Below are 24913 nucleotides of genomic sequence, written 5' to 3' on the forward strand. Positions count from 1 at the left end.
AAACCTTTTCACGTATATATATGCCGTGCCATGCTCATCCTTTTTATTTGTATTTATGCTCTGCGTACCTTTATGTATCATATACACCCGTACCTTTATGTATCATATACACCCAATCATTTGTACATCTATTTCTAATCTCTTGCTTCAAAGTTCTCGCCCTCGGTTCTTGCTCCTTTTCTCATCTTCACAGTCTATTTTAGTCTCCCGTATCGCTTTAGCAGTATTCATTATCCCATGTCCTGTCTATGCATCCAAGGTATCTTGTAGTTTTACAGCTGTGACTTTCTTAATATCTTCTGACACAATCCAGTTGACTAAAAAATGTTATTTGTCATGTTTTATCATTGTTTTTATTTATAAAAAAAAAAGCTCTCACTGTATGAGAAGCTGCTCCACAGTCCACATCTATGAGAGTTGACTTTCATGATCATTTCACTGTTTCATTTGAGAAAAGCTATTGTCAAATACACACTGAAACTTAGGTCTTCATGAAAAACATAAAAATGTAAATTAATTGTTTTCATTTGATTACATTTTGAAGTGTTGCTTTAGGCAAGACACAGCAAGCAAAACAATTGCTTTTTCATGCATTAGTCAATTATTATTATAATTATTATTTTTTTATTTACATTTTTTAGATTTTTTTGTTTTGTTTTCATAATGTGTTCTTTCAAAACATCTAAAATACACATTTAAGCATTGTTTTACACTTAATTATATGTTACTTACAGTATATAGTAAATATATTTTGCTTTATTATCTGTCTGTTGGTTTAATAATAAAAAAAAAATAAAAAATTTTATAGGCCATTTTCTCAAAATATATATGTACATTTGGTTTTTTTGCACTGAGTACTGAGACATCTCCACTTCAGTCGCACTTACATAAAAACAGCTTTATTACAGCTTTATTGAACCTGCATATCCAGTGTTCAGATTTCTGTTTTCGGAAAGGTATATGCTAATTTATTTAATTAGATAATGCCTTATTTACATATCAACATAACATTTTTGAAAAGTTGTCATATAAAACAATTGTCTTAATGTACTGTGATTAATTAACAGGGGAATGTATGATGATATCTCTTCATTAAAAATACCATTTTCACCCTTTTTCTTTTCATGCCTTAAATTGTTAAAAGTTTTATGAATTAATTTCATTACCATTTTTGATGATAAATTTGTATTAAATAATAAGAAACAGAATCTCGAAAATAAAATAAAACAGAATTTGGGAAAGAAAATAAGATTGATTTCATAGGGCTCTAAATTAAAAAGGTAGCTTACTGTAGAGTTTACTTCTAACAAACATATGGAACATTGTACATTTCCTTCCTTATTTTTGAACATATCGCCCAACCCTAACATCTCATTCATGTTCTTTTATGTTTCACAGAGAAAAAAAATAAAAACAAAAACATGGGTTTGGAACAACATAAGGAATGATGAATAAATAATAGTATTTTCAGTTTGTGGTGAATATTCTTCATTATAAAGCACCTGCTATCATTAACATGAAAGAGCATGATAACAATCATATCTAGACCATATAGACTGGGGTGTGTGTGTGTGTGTGTGTGTGTGTCCGTGCACTGGTGTATGTGTCTGTCTGCCACTTCTATCTCACCATATGCTCTAAGGAGGTCTGCTGCTGACACTAGTGAGCTGACCTCTATAGCACCCATTACCAGAACACCAATGATATCCGCTGGGATTGAGCTCAGTTGTCACTGCGGTTCATGCCTTAAAGCCCAGCAGCCTCTCAGTTACCAGGCAGGTGCTCAAACTCACGAAAATAATATTAATTCAGTTTTACAGTTTTATACCCAGGTTCATTAATCAAACAGTATAGCAGGTGCTCCAATGAAAGTATAAATTTATATAAAATTATTTCCATTTTTACAAATGCATGCAAACCATTGAATTAAGACAAACAGCTGAAAACAATGGAGGACCCTGTATGTCGAAAAATGACACAAAAAGGATACCCGTGTGTCAAAAAATTACACTAAAGGGGTACCTTAAACATCAAAAAGCGATGCCAAAGGGTCCTGACCATGCATCAATATGTGAAGAGCTGGGAGTGAGAACGTGTTGTTCAATCAACAGCAGATGGATAGAACCAATCCATGCCGCCCTAAATACTTTATTTTCTTTTATGATAATAATGAACGATGAACATGCTGTTAGTTGGTATTTATTCAAAATTGTTATATATTACCATATTTTTCTGCATTGATTTTGCTCATTTTGAGTTAGAATTTTTGTTCTCACAGACTTACTCTGAATCTCCTTTTCCTCCAAAATATTCATTATAAAAATTCTTGCTGTAAATATCAAGCATTTTCAGGTAAAATATTGAAGCACTTTGAAATATCAAAAAATTCCAAATGAACACGCTAAAATGCAAAAATTGTTTTTACTTTGGAACTATGGATACAGTTTCAGAACTGTTGTAATCAGCAGCAGAAGTCGTAATTTGAGTCTAAGTTCCATTTAACCTGGAAAATTCCTTGAAGTGCCCCTATTATGGGTAATGAAAGGTTCATACTTTGGTTTTAGGAGTCCCCAATAACAGGTTGACATGCATGCAAGGTCAAAAAACACTTTCATTGTCTTATAATTTGCATTTATTTTTTACCTTACTTGCTCAATGACTCCCAAGCGATTCATACGATTCATTTTTCCAAACCCCTCCTTTGCGTGATGCTAATCTGCGGTGATTGGTCTCATTTTCATTTCATCATGCCGGCAATGCAGAGTTTGAAAGTGCAGCGCTGCTTTGTGTACAGCATTACCGGGAAACCGCTATTTTTACTGCTCCAAAAGCAGCACCTAATGGCAAAGAATGAATTTGCATTTTCATTCAGACCAACAAGTGGGTGGGCAATATGCTAATGTTTCATGTTGACGTCAATATGAAATGGCTTGGGATTCGTTTTAAAAACGACTCGTTTCAATGATTCAGAATCGACTCTTTCTTTTGAGAGACAATCACTTTATACACGGTGCACTTTCAGATTTAAAACTTTGCAGGATGTTTTCATTCACTTAGAGCGGTGTTACACACTGCATGAAAGGTAATTTTCAAAAATCCACAATGGGGGCATTTTAAAATACATTTCTTATCGTCAGCTTTCTATGCTAAGAATATGACTGTGACTGAGTTCAAACATCTATTGACTGAGCAGAAATAATCTTCTGTAATTCCACCAGAACTAGTATCAAGATTACTCCAGGGGTTTGGCATGCCCCGTTATCTTCTAATTAAAGGGATTTGAGGAAGAGAGGATTTAATTTGCCGCATAGTGACACACAATAGGATTGGGATATGAGGATTTTGAAGTGGTCACCAGTAAGAGAAGCTCTGAGGTGCATGCTTCACTGCTCTGTATTATGGAGGAATAGAGATAATGCTTTTGACTCATTTTGTGTGCAGTTCAAAGGCAGTGATGTGTCAAATAACCTGTGCAGGCTGTAAATGTTTTAGCACTGTCAAAAATGAGGCAAATGCAATATAAAGAAATCACAGGCTGTTTTTAGAGGTGCATTGGCAGGAAAAAGGCATACACACGAAAATGGACACATTAATGTCGAAATGTATGATGGATGCTACTCGCTTGCCTTTGAAGGATTCAACAATAATAATTGTCAGCATTGGTTGCATGCAAAGATGATAAAAATGCAGGAAATCTTTTAATAAAAAAAATAACAAGATACTCCGGTGACTAGATCTGGCAGAACACAAAACAGAACAACCCAACAATATCTAACAAAGACAGACAATGGATTGAGGAAAACACAGACAAAACCAGCTAATGAAATGAATTACAGGTGCAGACACTAATCAAACAACGAAACAACATAGCAACAGATTAAGAAAAAAAAGTTCGAGAAACTGTTTGAAAACTGAGACACAGAACCGACCCATAATACAAAATGCCACCCAAACAGAACACAAACTCATAATACCACATACAACCATGAAAAAATGTCAAATAAATTAATATATAACACAGTATATAAGGATATGTAATACCTGCTTTGAGTATTGTGAAAAGTGCTATACAAATCCTGACTACTAATTCTGACTTCACATTTAAAGGGATTGTTCACCCAAAAATGAAAATTCTGTCATATCATGCCACATGGATTATTTTACCGATGTCCTTTGCTATGTTTCTGGACCTTGATCGTGCAAGGATCCTTGCTGGGAGGTCAGAGAGCTCTCAGATTTCATCAAAAATATCTTAATTTGTGTTCCGAAGATGAATGAATTGTCTTACGGGTTTGAAACGACATGAGGGTGAGTAATTAATGACAGAATATTCAGTTTTGGGTGAACTATCCCTTTAAAATTCCAAGATGCTATTTATTACAATCCCACAATTCAAAATGTCTGAATGTGTAGTTAAAAAAAAATAATAATATATATATATTTTTTTTTAATTATCACGTGTTCTGTCAGCTACCCAAGTACCATTTTTTTTTTATGTAATTGTTGTACCGCCACACTGCTTTTTTTATATATAAGCTGGAGCTTCATCATCATCATAATTATTATACAAGTGATGCAGATGGGCATAATTCAACAAGTGCTTAAACACCATCACATATAACATCATCGTCTGCGCACAGGCTGGAGTGATGCTGACGCAGGTGGACAGAGAGGGAGGAGTCTCTGTTGCAGCGCCAGTCTCACACTTCAACCGATGCGCCGCGTCCACGGCAGCTGCGCCAGCACTTCAGCGACGGAGAGGAAAGCGAGGCGGCTCAAACTTGTCAGACTTTGCATGACAGCCGATTTCAAAGCATGGATTTGGACGCGGATTGTTGTCATTTTGGATGACGCTTGTGCAACTTTCCATTAAATCACGGTTTGCTGCAGACAGCCCCGCCTTGTGATACCTTGCGAACCGACACCGGCTTTCTCGCCCATCGCACTGTCGTTCATTTATTGACGGATTTCAGGGCGACTGCTGTGTAATATGATGGTGCGTCCGTGTCTTGCGCGCCGGGCTCTGGGCTGAACGCATGCATGCGCGCGGAACATGGATAGATAGCGCGTTTCTCTCTCTGCGTTTCTCAGTGTAATCAGCGCCTTTCTCAATGGATGAGGAAATAGACACCCGCAAGATCAACAACAGCTTCCTTCGAGACCACAACTATGCAACTGAAGGTATATCTCATCACATGATCGCCTTCTCTCAGGTGCACATAGAGTCAGGCATCCTAAAGGAATTATTTGGAAACAGTCCTAAAGGTTCCAGGTTTGGCTTTAGTAAATCAGCCTGGATAAACTGAACAAGTAGGAATTGCAGTTTATCCAGCAAATGCTCGTTTTAGATCCTTTCCAAATGAGCAATCCTGTATGCATCCTTGATAAAAAATAAAATGTGTATAGAAGTTCTATTAGAATTTTTATTATAACCTGGAACCAATTCTAATTGGAATTTGTTTGTTTTTGTTTTTCTGATTCCAATAAATAATAAATTTTCTAGAACACATTTGGGCTCTAAGGATACATTAAATCCTTTAGGAGTTACAGTATATGAAGTAGGATTTTATTTTATCCCATTAGGATCGGTGCCAAATTATGATGGAAATCTTGTGCAAGTGCAGGTGCTTATTTCTCATAAGTGTGTCAGTCATGCTGGCATCTTCCATGTGTAACACAAATATAGCAGAATACTGATTGTAGTGTTTTATTTGAGCTAAAAATAGATGAGCAGTCAGATTAACACTTTAAGAAGATTTTCTGCTGGTGGTTTAGTCCGCCAAGATCAATCAGCATAAGAGCTGACAGTTTACATTTGTGAAATATTTGAATGTGGTGGTCTAATATAATGCAGTAGGATACATTAAGAAGTATTTCTAACAATACAAGGTGAAAATCAACCAGCTATTCAACTTCAATCATAACTTGGAACCAAAATTATTTAAAAAAAACATAAATCTTGGAGTTCTTACAGTATCCCTTTAGGATCAGTTCCAGTCCTAAAGTATCCTGTACACATTTATTTTGGCGAACTATACATTAACAAATAAATAGTTGTTTCTCTAGAATCATCATGACTGAAATGCTTACAGTGGAAACTTACTGTCTAAGCTAGGCTTTGGCACAGTTATAAACGTTTTCCATTGTGAACTGTTACAGTTCTTTCACTTGTCTTCCAAGGCAATGCAGGCAGTGCAAACTCTAGATTATATTGACAGTATAAAGGCATTCTTCTTCTCTGACAATAGACAGCTGAGGAGTTTCACTGAGCCAGACCCTCCTCTCATGCACAGACAAGAAGCCTTCAACAGGACTGGTGCGATGCATCAGTGAATGGGGGGTTGGTTGGAGACAGAGACAGAGAGAGAAAAGGAGGGAGGGATCGCGAGAGAAGGGAATAAATCAGAGATTAAAGCCAGAGAGCACACAGACAGATGTGGTGTCATTCCAGCTGCGAAAATCCCCATTTCAGGCCTTCTCCAGTCTCCAACCTATGCTCAAATCCAGTCTTTAAGAGTATTTATTCTTTAAAGCCAACATAGAATCAAAATGGACCCTATTTGGTGTCTTAATTTACATTCCTGATCTCACTGTGTGTAATTCACTAGCCTTTTTATTTAGTTTATAACTGAGACCAACATATTGTGGAAGTTTTAGAGAGATACATTTTGTGTTTTGGAGCAAAATGAGCAATGCTTGTGCAAACTTGTTTTAAAGCTCTTATTTAATATCCCGACTTCTGTCACAGAATTGGTAACTACTAGCCATTTTTGTGCATAAACTTTTGGGGTAATGTGCTACATTTGTTGACATCAGAGCTACATGATTTGGTAATTTTCTTCGGGTTTTGTTGCATTGAAAGCATTGATTGCATCTGTTTACGTCACCCACTGGCCTGAGATGATCTCCTGTCGTCTGGAGAATAGAATACATGCCACTTCTCTTCTTCCCTTGTTAATTCTCTGTGAATTATGCAAGCGCTCCCTCTCATCCATCACTTACGGCTCCTGTAGAATATGCTGTCAGTGTGTCTGATGGCCAAACTTACCCTTACATTAATTTAAAAGAGAGACAAATTGTTAAATCATTGATTATTTATAGGATCGTGTCCACAAATAAAGATATCATCATCATCAATACAAACTTCTAAAAGCATTCAGAACCTGGAACCCTATGTAAAACTTCAGCACTACAGTGTACTGCAAATACAGGAATTCACACAGAGATGAAAATTCTGGATTTGTTATTCCAAACCCAAATGGCTTTTCTGGTTGTCTTGAAAAATGAAGCAAAAGCATCATAACAATATCAAGTATTATTAAAATAGTTATAATTCATACAACTTGTGCACTGTATTCCAATTATACAATTGCTTTGTGTGAGTTACAGATTGAATTTACGTCAATCCTCAGATGACCTTTCCCTGCAGGGAGCTGTTATCCACTATAACTAGATCATTGAATTGAACTCAACTCACTTCTGAAGTGATTTGAGTTCAATTTGTGAACTAATCATTCAGACTTTTTTGGTGAACTCGGATCAACCGATTCATTGGAAAGATGTGATTAATTTGCAAATTAGACATTGCTACTTTGATCCTAAACTCTTGTGAAAACATCAAGGGAAGATATGATGGATGTCAACAATTAGGGCTACACAATTAATCCAAAAATATAGGTGATGATCATAACTACCGTGATTAACTACTGAAAGGTGTTGATTACAGCATTCCATTTAGATCTACTCCAGTTATGTCAAAGAATGTAGCTTGCAATTGATCTACAAAAAATAGATATTATCATGCAAAATAAATTATCATGATCACAATATTTAGGGGAATAATCAACCATTATGATTATGATTGAAGTAATGCAGGACTATATTAACTGAAGTTGTGTTTTGTTCTTCACACAAAGTTATGGACTCAGAAGACTAGAATATGTATTTTTGATACCTTAATGGTACTTTTACACAATTTTTTGAAGCTGAAACACCGCAGTCTACATTTATTGCAGTAAAAAGGCATCCATTTAAAGGGTTAGTTCACCCCAAAATGAAAATTCTGTCATTAATTACTCACCCTCATGTCGTTCCAAACCGGTAAGACCTTCGTTCATCTTTGGAACACAAATTAAGATGTTTTTGATGAAATCCGAGAACTATCTGACACTCCATAGACAGCAACACAACTGAAATGTTCCCAGGCCCAGAAAGGCGGTAAATACATTGGTAAAACAGTCCTTGTGACATCAGTGGCTCAACTTCAGTTTTGCGACGCTACGAGAATACTCCCCCGAACGTAAACAACGCTGATTACGTCAAATACGCACTTAGGTACTCTCCAAAATGGCGGAAGACGTAACTCGGGGGAGAAGAATGGTTCAGTAAATTATTTTAGTTTTCTTTGCGAAAAAAAAAAAACGTATTCTCGTAGCGTCGCAAAACTGAAGTTGAGCCAGAAAGTCCTTTATAGAAAGTCAATACAGTAATCATAGACACTTAGGGTTGGCTCACAACGTAAAACCTTGCTTCTATTGTACAAATAAACACCCTACACTCTTACAAATAAAGGTGCTTCATGATGCCATAGAATACCTTTTTTGTCTAAATGGTCCCTTACAGAACCTTTTAGATCTGAAGAACCTATCTGTTTCACAAAAGGTTCTTTGTGGTGAAAGGTTCTTCAGACTATAAAAAGGTAAGAAAGAGAGAGTCCTTTAAAGAACCTTTGACTGAATGGTTCTTTGTGGAACTAAAAATGGCATCGCTGTGAAGAACCTTTTAAGCACCTGTGTATAAATTTAGCAACTGTATAACAATATCAAAGGCAAGAACCACTCATATTTTCTTCAGGTTTGAAGTAGGTAAAAATCTAGTTGTTGATTGTCTTGAGCAATGTTAGAACTTCAGCAAGAAGATTTTGAAGCACTCTTACCTAGAAGTATAATAGCATTTAAAACCGACATGGGATGTTATGGAATACTTTCAGAAGCCTCTGAATGTTTCCTCTTTTGAGAATAGAGCAAGATCATCTGCAGAAAACCGACGAACAGTCGTTACCAGACATAGCTGTGCTTAGAGCTTGAGCAGTTAACCACCATCATACTGATGCCTCTGTGGTTTTGACAATCAAATAAATAAATGATGACCTATGCATTTTTAAAGCAGCTTTAATGCACCCATGTTTATCCCTGCTACGCTCTGGTCCACAAGGTTCTGTCAGCATCTTTGTGCTGGGTAGACAACAACAGAGCAAATACACCCCACAGAATGAAAGCCTTTACAATAAAAGCAAAGGTGAAGCTTATACATGGGCTGAAAGCCATGCCATTCAAGACCTTTTGACCTCAGTCACATAGAGAGATCAAATGTAATGTTATCTAAATCATAGCTGTGCAGACAAAACAACCTAGTGAGTGTTTCGTCTGCAGTAAAATACCCCAGCAGGCCAGCACCAATCAAAGACATTCCTTTAGGTCAGACATTTTGTTAAAGAAGCTGACTAAAGATTAAAGAATATAGTATAGCACCATGAGGTGATCAGCAGTGAATGCAGGTCTGAGTAAACCTCCAGGAAGATCAGCGATCTGCAGATTTAGGCCTGGTCAGGTACACTCAGGGGTTGACTGGCAAGGCAGGGTCACTTGCTGAACGATCCTTTTCTAATCTGATCTCAGACTCTTATCTGGCTCATCTCTTTCCCTCCAGATGCTTCCTGTGAATTTTCTGGAAAGCAGGGAACAGGGATTTTGTCTAGGGCAGTAGGAAGACTGAGAAAATCATGGTGTGTGTATTGCTAAGCAGTCATATAAAACAGTCATTCAGTTATTCTAATGTTTAATTTTTTTTTAAATGTGCTTGCTTTGTGGTCAGTTATATACTTTTTTTCATTTTACATATAATTTATGATATACAATTTAGATATAATAATGTGTGTGTGTGTTTGTGCCAGTGCTGATTAGGAGGAGGGATAAAGAAAATTCCCTGATTTTACTGATGACTGTTTGGTTCTTCTAAGCGCAGTCAGGGAATTTTCTTTAAACCCTCCTCCTCCCCAGCACCACCTGTCTATAATTGTCTATAATCACCTGTATATAATTATTTTTCTGTTGACTAAAAGACATTACAGGGCACATTATGCAGCCGTAGAGTCTGAAACAGACAATCAAACATTAAATAAAGACTCCAGCATGCCCAAACACACACACACTCCTGCTTTTGCAGAGGCCTACAATAAGGCTGCTTCCTTTGGGATAGCTTGTGAGTTCAAAGGGAAAAGAGAGATACTGAATAACAGAGGGGGTGTTTCCTACAGAGGATAAATAAAGTAGACTGAGATGTGTTATTAACACATGGCTGGCCTAGAAACCATGCTTTGCACTAACCTGTCTCATGAAGGAATAACTGTTAACCAGAGCAATTCTGGAAAGTTACCAACATGGTTGCCAGAATGTTGCTTATGTGGTTGCAGAGGCATTCTGAGTGGCTTTTAGCATGTTGCTGTGTGGCTGCTAGGGTGTTCTGGGTAGGTGCTCTGTGATATTCTGGCCTCTAGGTATGTCTCAGGTTTTACACCTTTATATTGTCCACCAGGCAAATTTCTCTCTCTTTTTACACACAATCTTAGTGTCATTGTTTACAAGAAGCCATAGGCATGAACTATTACGATTGTGTGTATCAAGGTGTGTGTTCTCATCTCACAAGACACCACCATCATTCAAGTAACAGTTTATCAAGTGGTACCACTGAGTTTAGATTTACTTTGCAGCTGATTTCATCCCATAATCCCATTGGCTCATACATCTGTTCATTCTGGCATCTTGGTAAGGTTCTTGCCATTAGTCTGAGGGCATTACGCACCCTAGGAAATCACTTAATTCCTCAGGCAAAGCTTCAGTCCGGCTCAAATGCAGCTGTTGACATTTCAGTTCTTTGATGTATTAAAATAGTACTTCATATCCTTTATATAAAGACACACATCTGTTTCTGTTGTTAATTTCACTTGGAATCATTGAAACTAATTCCCAGAATGCATCTTAAAAAAACACTACCAATTAAAAAAATCTTCAAAAATATATTTTTTTCTTTTTAAAGAAATTAATACTTTTTATTTAGCAAAGGCACATTAATTTGATCAAAATTGACAATAAAAACAATGTTACAGAAGATTTCTATTTTAATTAAATGCTGTTCTTTTGAAATTTCTATCAATCCAAGAACCCTAGAAAAAATACTTATAATAAGAAATGTTTCTTGAACAGCAAATTAGCATATTGCAATGATTTCTGCAGGATAATGTGAACCTGAAGACTGAAGTAATGATGCTGAAAATTCATAGGAATACATTACATTTTAAAATGAAATATGAAACAGTTATTTTCAATTGTAATAATATTTAAAATATTACTGTTTTTACTGCATTTTTGTTTAAACAAATGCAGCCTTGGTGAGCATAAGATACTTATTTTAAAAATGCTAAAACAAATCTTACCAACCTTACCAAAATTTTGAATGGTTAGCATACACTTGCTGAAAATATCTTCTGAAGACTCTCAAACCTTTAGAAAAGCATTTTAATAAATGTTAATAGCTTTAAAGTTAATAAGTTTGTTGTTCGAGCCTGACATCTGATTGATTGATATTTTGTGTTGTGTATAAGAATATATGTGATCCTGGACCACAAAACCAGTCATATGGATCAATTTTTTGAAATTGAGATTTATACATCATCTGAAAGCTGGATAAATAGGCTTTCCATTGATATATGGTTTGTTATGATGGGACAATACTTGGCCTAGATACAACTATTTGAAAATCTGGAATCTGAGGGTGCAAAAAAATCAAAATATTGAGAAAATCTCCTTTAAAGTTGTCCAAATGAAGTTCTTAGCAATGCATATTACTAATCAAAAATTAAGTTTTGATATATTTACAGTAGGAAATTTACAAGATATCTTCATGGAACATGATCTTTACTTAATGTCCTAATGATTTTTGGCATAAAAGAAAAATCAATAATTTTGACCCATACAGTGTATTTTTGGCTATTGCTACAAATATACCGTGATACTTATGACTGGTTTTGTGGTCCAGGGTCATATATTACTAATGATAAGAACATTAATCCAGGAACACATTACCAAAATCATGGTCGCGCATATAAGAACTAAGACATTGTTTTGTATGTTGCTTGCACAGTCATTTGTTCAAACAGGAATGATACAGTAATCCATTAAATGGTAGTTGTAACCAAGTCCCTGTTCTGTTCCCAGCAGTCCCTCTTGATATTACACTGTTGTTTGATGGAGTGGACCAGGAAAAAATTAACAGTTTGTTGGGGGTAGTTTCTCTGGACACAGAGTGTTCATTACTTTACAGGCACAGTGTAGCGACGTGCCCTTCGGGCCTCCTGACCCTGTGTTAGTGTAACGGCGTTGTCGCTTTGCCAGCGAGTGTGGAAAGGGGGATAGGGTCTAGCCAGGGATCCTTTTGACTTCATTGTGACCCTCTGGTGTTGACTCATTAAAATCAGATTGCTGATGCTTCCCGTTTTGGCGCCTCTCTCTCGCTCTTTATAAAATGCCCTGCACCATTGTAGCACAAGCTACCAAATTATTTGACGTTGTTTGCACCTCAGTTGCCTCTCTCTGTCACCTCCTGCGTCTTCTCATTATGTTTACCCAATTTGTACCACAAAAACCTGTACCTCCTTTTCTTCTCCTCATTACTGCACCGTCAGCATCATGGTTCTCTCCTTTCATGCTGGGTGACGGACAAATGGAGGTGCCCCAGTGCATATTGACAACCATTTAACAAAAGCAGTCAGATAAACAATTTTTCCAGAGCTGAAGTAGATTGGTAGTCATCTGTGCGGAACAGCCACCGTATTACCGACCACAGCATTCTCAAAGAAAATAGCTTGGAAACCTGTATGAAAACATGTCAAATTACTACAGTTGCTTCTTCATGTAATGTCCACAGCCATCTTTTCTAGAAAGGTGATGTGATGGTAATGGCTATAGATTGAATTTTGCCCTCTCTGAATTCAATGTACAGTTCTTTGAGCTGGAGAAGATGGAAAGTGAACATACCCATGGGTTGTCAAAGGGTTGTCTTTATAGAACATGCACATGCGGTTATCTTTATATTTTAAGAGCATTTGCATTTACTGTAAAATGGCCAAAATCTTTTCATTCTGAAAATGTATGGTGATTGAAAAAAAAAACATTCCAGATACTGTCAAACCTTTTTGAGAGATTTGAGGGACCAAAGAGATTCAGTGTGGACCATTCTGGAAATATCTTTATTTTCACCAGTCTAATAAAATAGGTCAAGAAAGATAAGGTTAAAAGTAATGGCTGTATGTGACTTCTGAATGCTCTGTGTTGTGTGTTGTGCATTTTAGCAATTGTAGTACTATATACAACAGACATAATAAGAGTAGTGTACTATTCAGAAGCCTGTTTAAACTGTTGCTAATGTGGCAACTTCTGTCATTTAAAAAACATCATAAATGTGATGAAGTCTTTTTAATTCCATGATGACTCAGCTCTTCTGCTCTGTCAGTGGAGTAAAGCCATCATCTACTCAACCAGGAGGGTTGATTATTCAGTTTCACATGCTAATGTTCCCAGTCAAGGATAGCGCATTAGCATGTGTGGTCAGACTCTAGAGACCATTAAATGAACACCGAGAGAACCCCGAACAGAATATACTTCATGTAAATTTCACATGAAATTCACAAAGCAAAACATAAGCTTCCTGTTTCACCCGAAAATGAAAATTCTGTCATATACACACCCTCATGTTAAAAGCCCCCTGTTTTTAATGTTGTTTACATTTCTATCATGTGTTTTTTTAATGTAAACCATGTGCAAAATCATCAGTTATCACCATTGCTAAGCATTTTTTCCTTAAAACTGCAGTGCACCAAGGCGGGGTGGAGCTTTTCGTATCATTAGTATAGAGAATAACATAAGATTTTTAGAAGGCAGCTGTCTGAGATGGCGAATGGGGGTTGTGTAACATCAGCAACACATTATTAGTTGTTTGATCACATGATAAAGCCAAAGGCTAATGTTATCAATTGCCATTACGTGTTCAACGTTGTAGAGAGTGATACATAAACTGCATTACCATTATGATACATCGACTTACAGACAACTTGCCACTTGCTAGTGTGTAGCATTTACTACTTCAGTTAACGGAGTCAAAGTGGAGCAGGTCCAAGCTGGTGAGATTGAGTGGAGGCAGGGGCTAATTTGCCTCAGTGTATACTAAATGAGGTAAGGGATTATTAGGTATTAGTTATATTCAAGTCATTTTAATGGAAAACAAATGTTTAAATGTGTCATTTTGATGTTCAAAATGAGTTTGAAGGAATAAAATTTGTGATTGAAGGGGACTTTAATATTTCTGATAATATTGTAAATAATCTGGTAAATACACTAAATGAAATTCAAGTTTTGGCCATGATTATTATGTAAAATGTGATATTGTGACAACCATAGTTTGTGATCATCTTTGGTTGTATAAAAAAAGAGTATCTTGCACATTCTGAGACGTCAAGTGGGCAGCACAGCTGCCACAAATTTGGTAATGTAAACAGAGAAAATATCTCACACTGATGTATGTGAGACACATGTGGTACTCCCAATACAAAAACGGTCCATTTTGCCTCCGTTTACAGCGTATGGGCACTAGAGATGCAGATGGTCGCAGATGTTGTCAGTAATAGAGACAAATAGTACCCGTGTGCAGGGTGCCACTGAATGCTGATGTTGACGCGTTAAGCTACTGCTGGAGCGATAACAACCAGACCCATTAATGTGGACCAGATGTCATATTCACAGACACGCTTTCTCTCTCCCTCGCAGCTGCTTAGTCACACTGAGAACCGCAGGTATTTACAATTGACATGGATCAGTCATTGTAAATCTTAGTCCCAGTCCGGTACAATGCTTTTTAGCCAGTGTCGGGGAAGCTGATTTGAACCTGTAGCTTGCCAAAATGCAATCTATTTATAAATTCAAGTGTTATACTACAGTCAAGCTGCTTTTGGGGGGTAAGTAGTTTGGTACACCAGAAGAAAGAGTAGCTACTACAATGAATCCTCTTCAGAGGGCAACATGTTTTTAAATATTTAACAATCTGATTATTTAAAATGTAATTATTCTATGGTTTTCAAATGAATAAAATCTCAGATGTACATTATCTAGATGTACATTATTCGCTTACTACATGGCTACTTGCCACATAAGTAAATAATTAACACAAAATAATTGTAATAAATCAATTTAAACAATACTGTCCCATACTAGGGAGGAGACTTGAAAGTTTGAAAATACATTATACAGATGCAGTTATTAAAACAACTGTGTCTTCTTGTAGCTTTTTCTTCACAATCAGCTGTAAAGCTTCTGGAAAAACACTACACAGACATTACCTTCTGTAAATGTAAAAAGTTGCTTTTTAGTGAAGAACTATTTTGAACTGTCGCACTACTGAAAAATGTAGTGAAGTTAGTACTCAACACTGCCTTTAACCTATAAGGTCCTGTGCTTGGCTCTTTGCATTTGTGTCTTTGTTTACTGCTGCTGCATGGCCATAAATCAAGACTGATTTATTTTCTCCCAGCCCGTTGATTCCTCTGTGGTAATTTATGTATCCATATGTAATATGCCTTTCTCCGCCACTGCAGTGGAAGATTAGTGCTGCTTCAGTACCTGAACTCAGCAAAACGGCTCTTTATATGTACTGCAATCCCCCCCCAGTCAGCATCGAGCCACCCAATACCCGCCAGACAAAAGACTTCTGGCCCCTAACAGCTAACAATGGAGGGCCAACACTGCAGGGAATTACAGTCCATGGGAGTTGTAGGGAGACCATGCAGTTTATCTGCGTATGTCTTCAGAGAAATATTTCAGCCAAAATGTCAGTAGAGTCATTCTCTGTTTTCTGTGGAAAACTCTGACACACACACACCGCACAAATACTTTCAGGTAGGGTGTAAAATAAGCGCATACCCCAAATCATTCATAATTTTTTAAAATTAGCAACAAATGCAGTTACTGGTTTGGTGACACCTGTTATGAAAACAAATATTTACAATACAATTTAGAGATCAGTTTAATTATGAAATGTTGTAATTATGAAATGCTAAGTCAAAATTACGATATAAAATTTAAAATTGACAACAACAAAAAAAACAAAAGGAAACAAAAAAACAATTAACATAACTCAAAATCATGACAAAAAGCCAAAGTTATGGCACAGAAATTCGAAATTATGACAAAGTTGACATTATGAAATAAAAAGTCATGGTCACACTTTATTTTAAGGTCCAGTTCTCACGATCAACTAATTAACTAAATATTGACTACAACTTTTGCCTCAATTAACTACTAATTTGCTGCTTATTAATGTTAGTAAGTAGTTAAAAATAAACAGCCAATATGCTAGTAATATGCATGCTAGTTAATAGAGAGAATGGGATCTTAAAATAAAGTGTCATAATTATAATTCTATCATAAGTATGATTTATCTCATACTTTTGCCTTCGTATGCAATAATTTCGATTTTTTTAAATCTCATAATTATGACTTAATATCATATTTTTGAAGGGCCAGTTTTACTAAACAGGGCAAATTAGCGTGAGAACGCAATTCCAAAACAGTGCCAATGGACCTGGAAATTTCTGCGGGTGATTTACTAACAATGCACAAATTAAAGAACACCGACGCAACATCTCATTTACATATCGACCAACTCAGTGTACCAAGTGCAGCACAAATTAGTGTTGTCGCAAATAAAGAAAAAATAAATAAAGAAGCCACAGTATGTTAAAAAGAACCAAAGGCCAAAAAATGAAGGTTTGCTAGAAGTTTTGATAGAGCTGGTATTGTGTGACTCCTAGTTGAGGGTTCCAAGTCGGCATTCAAAATAACACGTGTGGAAAAAAATCCTCTTCCTTCTACCACGCGCTCTTGATTTTCTGTGGTGCCTCCTCCAGCAACAATAATTGCAGTCATTTCAAGCGCTAAATAGTTTAAGACATCCTTTTTTGGGCGTTAAATAATGTCGCAAATACCGGTAATTTATAAAGTGCAAACTTTAGTAAAACGCATTGCGTGATTCATTTGAATACTCTCCTCCCATAAATTTTGCGTCTGAAAGGGAAACTCCTACAAATGCATATTCAATAAGGTCAGATGCAAAAATAACTGTGTCCACACCTTTTCACCGATAATTCGTCACTGCGCATCTTTAGTAAAACCTGATAGTACCATTTTAACGCCAAAAGATGGTTTGCGCTGGTGCAAGCTGTTAGTAAAACTGGCCCTTAGTATCTCATAATTTAAACTTTTTATGTCATGATTATGATTTACCAAAGCATGCTTGAGCTTCCATATTGTTGCATTGCCATCATAAAGCTAGCATTATGTTTACTGATGATGTGAGGAATGCAACTATTTGGCAAAGCAACGTCAAAAAAAAAAAATTCTCTAGTATTCCTCCCTTGAAAGCCACACCTCAGATCTTAAATTTCTATATTTAGCATCTCTGATTCTTTGACCTGATTGCTAAATGATTGTACTCTTAGCTCTTTGACCTCTCTAACAGAGAGGTGCATTGTGGGTAAAGAGAAAGCAAACTCCAGCAGTCCGCTGCTGTTCACAGTTCTCATGTAATCTCTCTGGATCATTAGATGCAGAGCAGGTCCCGTTTGTTATTGACTGGTTCCCGGTAAGCGTTGCTGCCAAGCCAAACACCCCCTGGCTACCCCATTCAATTTATTCATGAAACGAAATATTTTAGCTTCAGCCCCTGGAGGCATATTCATTATCCCCAAAGTAAATCTGCTCACAGTACAGTATGATAAAGAGAGTGGAAAGGCAGGAGGTAGATTGTAGGGAGACAGGAGGCAGCTTGGTTGATTTAGAGATTTACTTTTCATTGCCTGCTTTAACATTTTACTCTATTATTAATAACAAAAAGTGTTTAAGGTTTTGAAGACTTCAACGAATTAAGGCGTACTGTAGTTAATACATCCCCTATTCCTGTTTTGTGTGTGAGGCTTTATTTTAATTAAAATGGTCACACTTAAGTTTAGGGACCAATTCTCACTACTATTAATCACAACTTTTGCTTCAATAAACTCTTAATTTGTTGCTTATTAATAGTAAGGTTGTTGTTAAGTTTAGGCATGGGGCAGATTACAGGATACAGAATATGGTCGTGCAGAATAGTGTTGTTTAAACTAGTCTGCTAGCTAGCATAGCCTTCGTTGACCTCTTGGTGAATCACTTTTCAAAAACAACCTTTTAAAAAGCCGCGAATTGCAGAGCCAAAACCAGATCGCAAACACAATGGCAGATATAATACTCTGTGACACTTACATTAAGTATAATAATTATTTGTGCCACCTAAGGCACTCTTACCATTTCACATATTAAGTATTAAACTTGCTGCACAGGGAACCTTTTTCGGTTAACGGCCATTCAAAGGAAGTTACAGCTGCAATTTCAGTTTGGCCTTGAATGATTTAACGCTTGATAACCAGCAAATTGAGAAGCTGATTGGGACCCAGAAGCTTTGAAAGCTACTTAATGTCACCAGATCTCTGATTCATGAAATAATTTGGCTTAGCAATGTCATAAAGTATTTTATTTTCTCTTACATTCTTTTGAAAGCCACAATAGGAACGAAAAGTTGATTGCATTTTCCGTTTCATGCAGTATTTAACTTATCTCACGGCAGCTCTGGTTTTTCCACGGCTGAAATGAGTTTCTCAAACACATCCTGACCTCTGCTAATACAATGCACGACTTCCAACGACCAAAACTCTTCTATTGTGTCCATCTCTATAGTAGCTAATACAACAAAATAAATATCTTGGACTCAAACTTAATCTAAGGGCACTGATTAAACTTTCCATGTTTCCATGATGACACACTAGATTGGCCTTATACATTACAGCTGGGACAAAAAAGAGACTTTCAATTAATATTGCATAGATATTGTTATAAAATAATTGAATGTATAATTTAATTCAATGTGTGATTCTATTTATTATTGTTTTATTTTACATTGCTTTTACTCAAACTTTTGCATTCTCCCTTTTTAAATATGGCCTGGAGGCCAGACATTACCCGTCTCTGTGTTGGACAAAGTGGACCAGTGAGACGGATCTGCCCCAGGAGCGATCCTCTTGTCCAGACGGATACGTGCCTATGGTGATCTGTGATATGGCCGCAGGCTAGTGCGGGTCAGTTATTTATAACTCCAGAGACAATGGAAGGCTATTTGTTGTTCACGGAATGCAAGATTAGAAACTTCTGTCTAAGCCACTTAGTGCAGCAGATCAACACAACAGGAAACAAGGGTAACTTCTGCGATGGCCTTATTGTGATTCATCCAGGATATCAACTGTCTGTGAAGTGGTGGGTTTAAATGAGTTAATTAGTCTACAGAGGTTTTGTATTAGGCAGAGTTCATAGCATTTCACTGTTGTCTTTGAAACAGGGTCAGGGTGCACCGGTACGATTATCCCAGAATCCCTCTGACGCACATAATTCAGATACCTCACAGCACTAATCTCTTTCCTGTGCAGTTGTTTAGCATTGCATTAAATTCTACAAGCTGTGTTCCCTATGTCTCTCTCTCCTTTACTCTTGTACATAAAAATCAACTTATATGATGTAAATATGCATGCATTTGGCAGATGCTTTTATCCAAAGCAACTTAGCAACTAGTTAAAAGTGAGAATTGGTCCCTATACTAAAGTGTTACCACTTTTTTTTTAATCAGTTGTTGCTTTCCCTGGGAATTGAACCCATGACCTGCTAATGCCATGCTGTTTGAGCTGTTGAGCTACAGGAAAGCTGGCATCTGAATTATATAATGTTCTTTGGGTAGATTCATGTTACTAAGTTGCCGTTCATTTATGTTATGATGCAGCACTTAAAATAGCATATGTAAAAATCCATTTATGATATTATATGGTATTTGCCAAGGCAGTATGTATTACATATTGGCTTATCCTCGTTTGTACTGTGTTGCTGGACCCTCAAATTGTATGTGCTGTTATTTTTCTAATTGATCACCTGGCACACAATATAACTAGAGGAAAACAATCCCAGAGACACCCTAGCAACATGATATAGTAATGCCCTAGTAACCACTAAACACCACCAACCTACCAAGTGATACTCTAGCATTTTGTTGGTGAATCTTCTTTGTTTTCCTCGGAAAAAAGATATGAGCTGCATCCAAAATTATTTACTTTCTGTAAGTACACCATTTGGTTTGAAACCTACTTCAGGACTGTTAAAAATGTTTGTTCGATTTAGTATGAATATGGGTCCTATGAAGGAAATTCAAACGTACAGTACTGGATCCGCCATGTTGACCTAGCAGCGTCAATTATGTTGCTTCCCATTCATATATCCTCTCTCTTGACTTCACGGCATAGAAAAGTGTCCTACATACTACTATATAGTAGGGAAGTAGGCGTTTTCCGATGCAGGGGGAGTTTTATTTTCATACTGTACAACAATCTTTTTTTTTTTTTCTAGGGCTGCATGATTGTGATAAACATCACTTTGGATTATTTATTTTTATTTCAATCAGTATGTTTGTGAGTTTGAACTGTTGTAGTCCCGTCGTTAAGTTAAAGTTCTGGTGGTCTCTCACAAACACATTTGTAAATATCAATGAAATTGTCTATACTGTGTAGAAAGATTTTCAAAATTTAAGAATAATTTTTCATTTCATCTGTGCTTTGTTGGTTCTAATGGTAGTTCTGTCTGTATTCATGTGCTCAATGGATGATTGGTTACAATGTTCAATGGATTAGATAATAATAAAATGCTGTAACAACATGGTACAGCCCTAATTTCTTATGTTTGGCTCTTAGTGGGGAAGTCGTGGCCTAATGGTTAGAGAGTCAGACTCGTAATCCAAAGGTTGCGGGTTCGAGTCTCCGGCCGGCAGGAATTGTAGGTGGGGGGAGTGAATGTCCAGCGCTCTCTCCACCCTCAATACCACGACTGAGGTGCCCTTGAGCAAGGCACCGAACCCCCAACTGCTCCCCGGGCGCTGCAGCATAAATGGCTGCCCACTGCTCCGGGTGTGTGTTCACTGCTGTGTGTGTGTGTGTTCACTGCTGTGTGTGTGCACGTTGGATGGGTTAAATGCAGAGCACAAATTCCGAGTATGGGTCGTATGCCACTTCACTTTCACTTTATCTGATGAGCGAATGGTACATTTAATTCACAGTGCATTCATTACTAACAAATGATCAAATCTGAGGCATTTCTGTTAATGTTTGTTCTTTACTACATCATTTTTCTCTTAAATATCCCCACAAACTATATGCATGCTGACAAATTTAGGCTGCAGAATTGGGGGCATGCAAGCTGAACCCTTGTGTCTTTTTTTGAAAATGATTTTCTGACACTTCGAAAAAAGGTATTCACCCCCTTTTTCATAATGAAACGTCCCTTTCTGGTCACCCTCTGTATTTGATTTTTGGCATCATGGTCTGCATCCTCTCTATGCTAATTTTAGCCTTTCATCTTCTGAGCATAGTACACATCAAGGGATCCAATCTCGCCACAATCAGGGAGTCAAAGATGGCCAGATAGCCAATCTCCTGCGTTCATGTTTAATCATATGAGAGATGACAGTGTCTGCAATATGGGTTTGCTTGTTTTATTGCAGCCCTGGAGTTGTCTGTGTGTTATTAGAAAAAAGGGTGTCATTTGAGGGCGGTCTCCTTCTGCACATCACGCTGACCTCTGACCAAGCTGCATTTGCAGCCTTCATTGTCTTTTTGATTTATTTTCGCACTCTGATCCACCAGGCGAGATAGAGTTGGTGTGGAATTGATAGATACATACTTCAATAACAAAGACAAAATGAAATCTCGAAGCAACATATGGCGTAAGAATATAGGTAGGGGTGCTTGTGAACCGATCTCAAATAAGACCAAGCCTTGAGAGAATGGTGATATACTGAGGCTTTGTTCCAAAACTTAGTCAACTGCTTTGCTATCTGCACCCTTCAAAGTTGCCTTCTAAGACTTCATCTTAATAAAAGTGACCGATTTGTATCACTTCCATTATAAGAAATCTCTCAGGTTTCATTAAAAAATATCGTTGTCTCAAATATAAACTTAAGTGTTATGGGTTTAGAATGGCATGAGGGTGAGTAATTAATGCCAGAATTTGCATTTTTGGGTGAACTATCCCTTCAAACATGGGAACTGTATTTATAATCCAGAAGTAAGCCTCCAGTTTTATTTACTAAAACAAATCATCACAATTCCTTACAGCACTTATTCTTTCCTGATGAATTCACAGCTCTCATTGACAGTGCACAGGCGTAATCACATGCACAAAGCCTTCAGCTCATGCACTCATCCGAGTTGCTCCATTAATTAGCTTTCCTATTCAGTTCCTCACATTCCTAATGTGTTAATAATGGTTGGATCCAGCTTCCAATAACACTTTGCCTGCCAAGCCGCTACCAGCAAATATGCACCAGTGATTCTGTCCACTCAGCCTTTCCCAAACCTCCTCCACTATTATTACACACATTAACCATCACTGTCTTTCTCACGTAATTCCTTCAAAATCACACATTTAAAGATTCCATGAAGTTATTGACCAAAAAAATCATTGACCGAAACAGTGGTGTCACATTAGTGCTAATGACTCGTATCTATATTGTTCACACGATGTGAAGAAGCTATAACAAGTAAACATGAATGTGGAAGTAAGGGCTGGGTTGACAATATTGATTTTTTCAATTTCCATTCTTCATTTTTATGATATGATATTGATTTTTAAATCTTCATAATGATATTTTAGTCTATGCTGTTTTCAGTTGATTGCTTGAACAGAACTTCACTAAACATTATTTGTAGCACATCTACCATCCAATAATCCCAATAAGCATTGTGCTTTGTTACTTTAGAAAAAAGAAGAAAAAAGTCTCAGCTTTCAAATTTTATCATGAAATTCAAACAATAAATGTAGTTTTGTTGCTTTTATTGTGGCTTCGTCTTTGCTAGTTGTAGTAAGAAATAAACATGAATGAACATCAGAAGGTGTTGAAAGAAAAAGTACAACGTATTGAAATGTTGAAATTAGAACAGCTTGTAAACAATGTCAGATAATGTCAACTCAGAAAAGCCATTTAGTGTTCATAAACTTGTAAGTCAGCTAGAAAATAACTCTAGAGAGGTGCATTTTGCTAAATATATCTGTGCTATATAACATGTTCATTATATTTTTTACTTAAAGCTGCAGTCTATAACTTTTGCTGTGTTCAAAATTTACTAAATTAAAAAAAAAAAAAGTAAAGTCGTGACGTATTGTCAAGTATGGTGACCCATACTCGAAATTGGTGCTCTGCGTTTAACCCATCCAAGTGCACACACACAGCAGTGAGTAGTGAACAAATGCACACACACACACCGTGAACACACACCCGGAGCAGTGGGCAGCCATGCTGCGGCGCCCGGGGAGCAGTTGGGGGTTCGGTGCCTTGCTCAAGGGCACCTCAGTCGTGGTATTGAGGGTGGAGAGAGCACTGTACATTCACTCCCCCCACCTACAATCCCTGCCGGCCGGGGACTCGAACCCACAACCTTTCGATTACGAGTCCGACTCTCTAACCATTAGGCCACGACTTCCCAATTAATGACTTATTAAATTAATATAATAAGCAAGTATATCATGAATCCATCCTGAATCCTGAATCACTAAGGTACACCTATAATAAGTTTTTAATATTCGGACTATTTCAGACTGGTACTGGTGGAACCGCTGTGGAGTAGCCCAGTACCTCGTGATTCGTCATAGACATAAACAAGTAGCTCCGGCTACAATGTTCTTCCACAAGACACACACAGTTCTGTTTATTAACAGCGCTAAAGTGCCAAAAGTTACTGACTGCTGCTTCAACCTATTAATGATGTATTCATTATTTAATGCTACCTAATGTATGTTTGAATAAATTTGTCATGAGAGCAAGTTTTTATGACAGCCACCATTTAAATGAGAAATATTAATATCTGAGAAAAAATGCTGCAAGAGTGATACAAATGGTGCAATGGTAGCCATGTTGATACTGGAACAATATGGCATGGCTGAATCATTTTGGTACATAGCTACATTAAGCCTCTGTGGTCTTATGTTGAAATTCTTAACGTTTTACAAATATGATAACAAGATGGTCTCTTAGTCACCTTCCAAGCATCTTCATTTTACCCCAAATGCTCAGTTGTGTTCTGCATCCATACCACATTCCCTGCTGATAATAAGCGATAAGAGAATGCAGAGATAAGTAGTCAAAAAACTGGGTACTCCAGGGTCCTAATTAGGTCAGCACGGTTTGCATCTTTGAGAACTCATTTAGAATTCTGCTTCCGCAAGGAATCGGAATATGATTTCGATGTAATTATTCTATCCCCCAACCCCACCACCCCCTTAGCGTTTTACCCCATGATGCTTTTTGTGCTCTGATATGTTTCATATAGACTGTTGTTTTACCAGTGTGGGTGAGTGTGTTTGTCCTCTAAGTGTGTGTTTGATATGAAGTGTTCTAATGAGAGCTCTGTGACACATCTGTCCAAGTGGGTCACTAATCATGTATTGTTTGATGTGTGTCTACAGAAAAACTGTTGTGCTGCACTTTCTTTAGATGTGCCTTCCAAAAAATGTATTGTCCAAAAAGCCTAGACGGTGATCAGCCAAGACTCAAGAGAGCTGGCATAAATGTCCGCTGACAGTCTGAAAGAACACCCATTAACTCACAGCACAATGGCTCTGCGTTTGTCACAGAACACCAGTGTTTGCCAAGCTTTACCACTGTTAGCGCAGCAGCATAAACTATCCTTTTTTAT

General features: G+C 37.1%; 1 protein-coding gene across 2 annotated transcripts in view; it reads left to right on the plus strand.

Moving 5' to 3' along the window:
• The window catches only part of LOC306861922 (serine/threonine-protein phosphatase 2A 55 kDa regulatory subunit B beta isoform), a 65856-nt gene that overhangs the window by 22324 nt on the left and 18619 nt on the right, over positions 1-24913 (plus strand). Inside the window, exon 1 of one of the 2 annotated variants that reach the window (XM_079404409.1) lies at positions 4694-5181. The exons of the other annotated variant lie outside the window; for it this stretch is intronic. Within the exon in view, the coding sequence (XP_079260535.1) occupies positions 5112-5181 (70 nt within the window). The 5' untranslated portion in view covers positions 4694-5111. Of the gene's footprint in view, positions 1-4693; positions 5182-24913 lie in introns of those variants that run through there. 2 annotated transcript variants of the gene reach the window in all.

Source organism: Barbus barbus, assembly GCF_936440315.1.
Source record: "Barbus barbus genome assembly, chromosome: 43".
Classification (NCBI taxonomy): domain Eukaryota; kingdom Metazoa; phylum Chordata; class Actinopteri; order Cypriniformes; family Cyprinidae; genus Barbus; species Barbus barbus.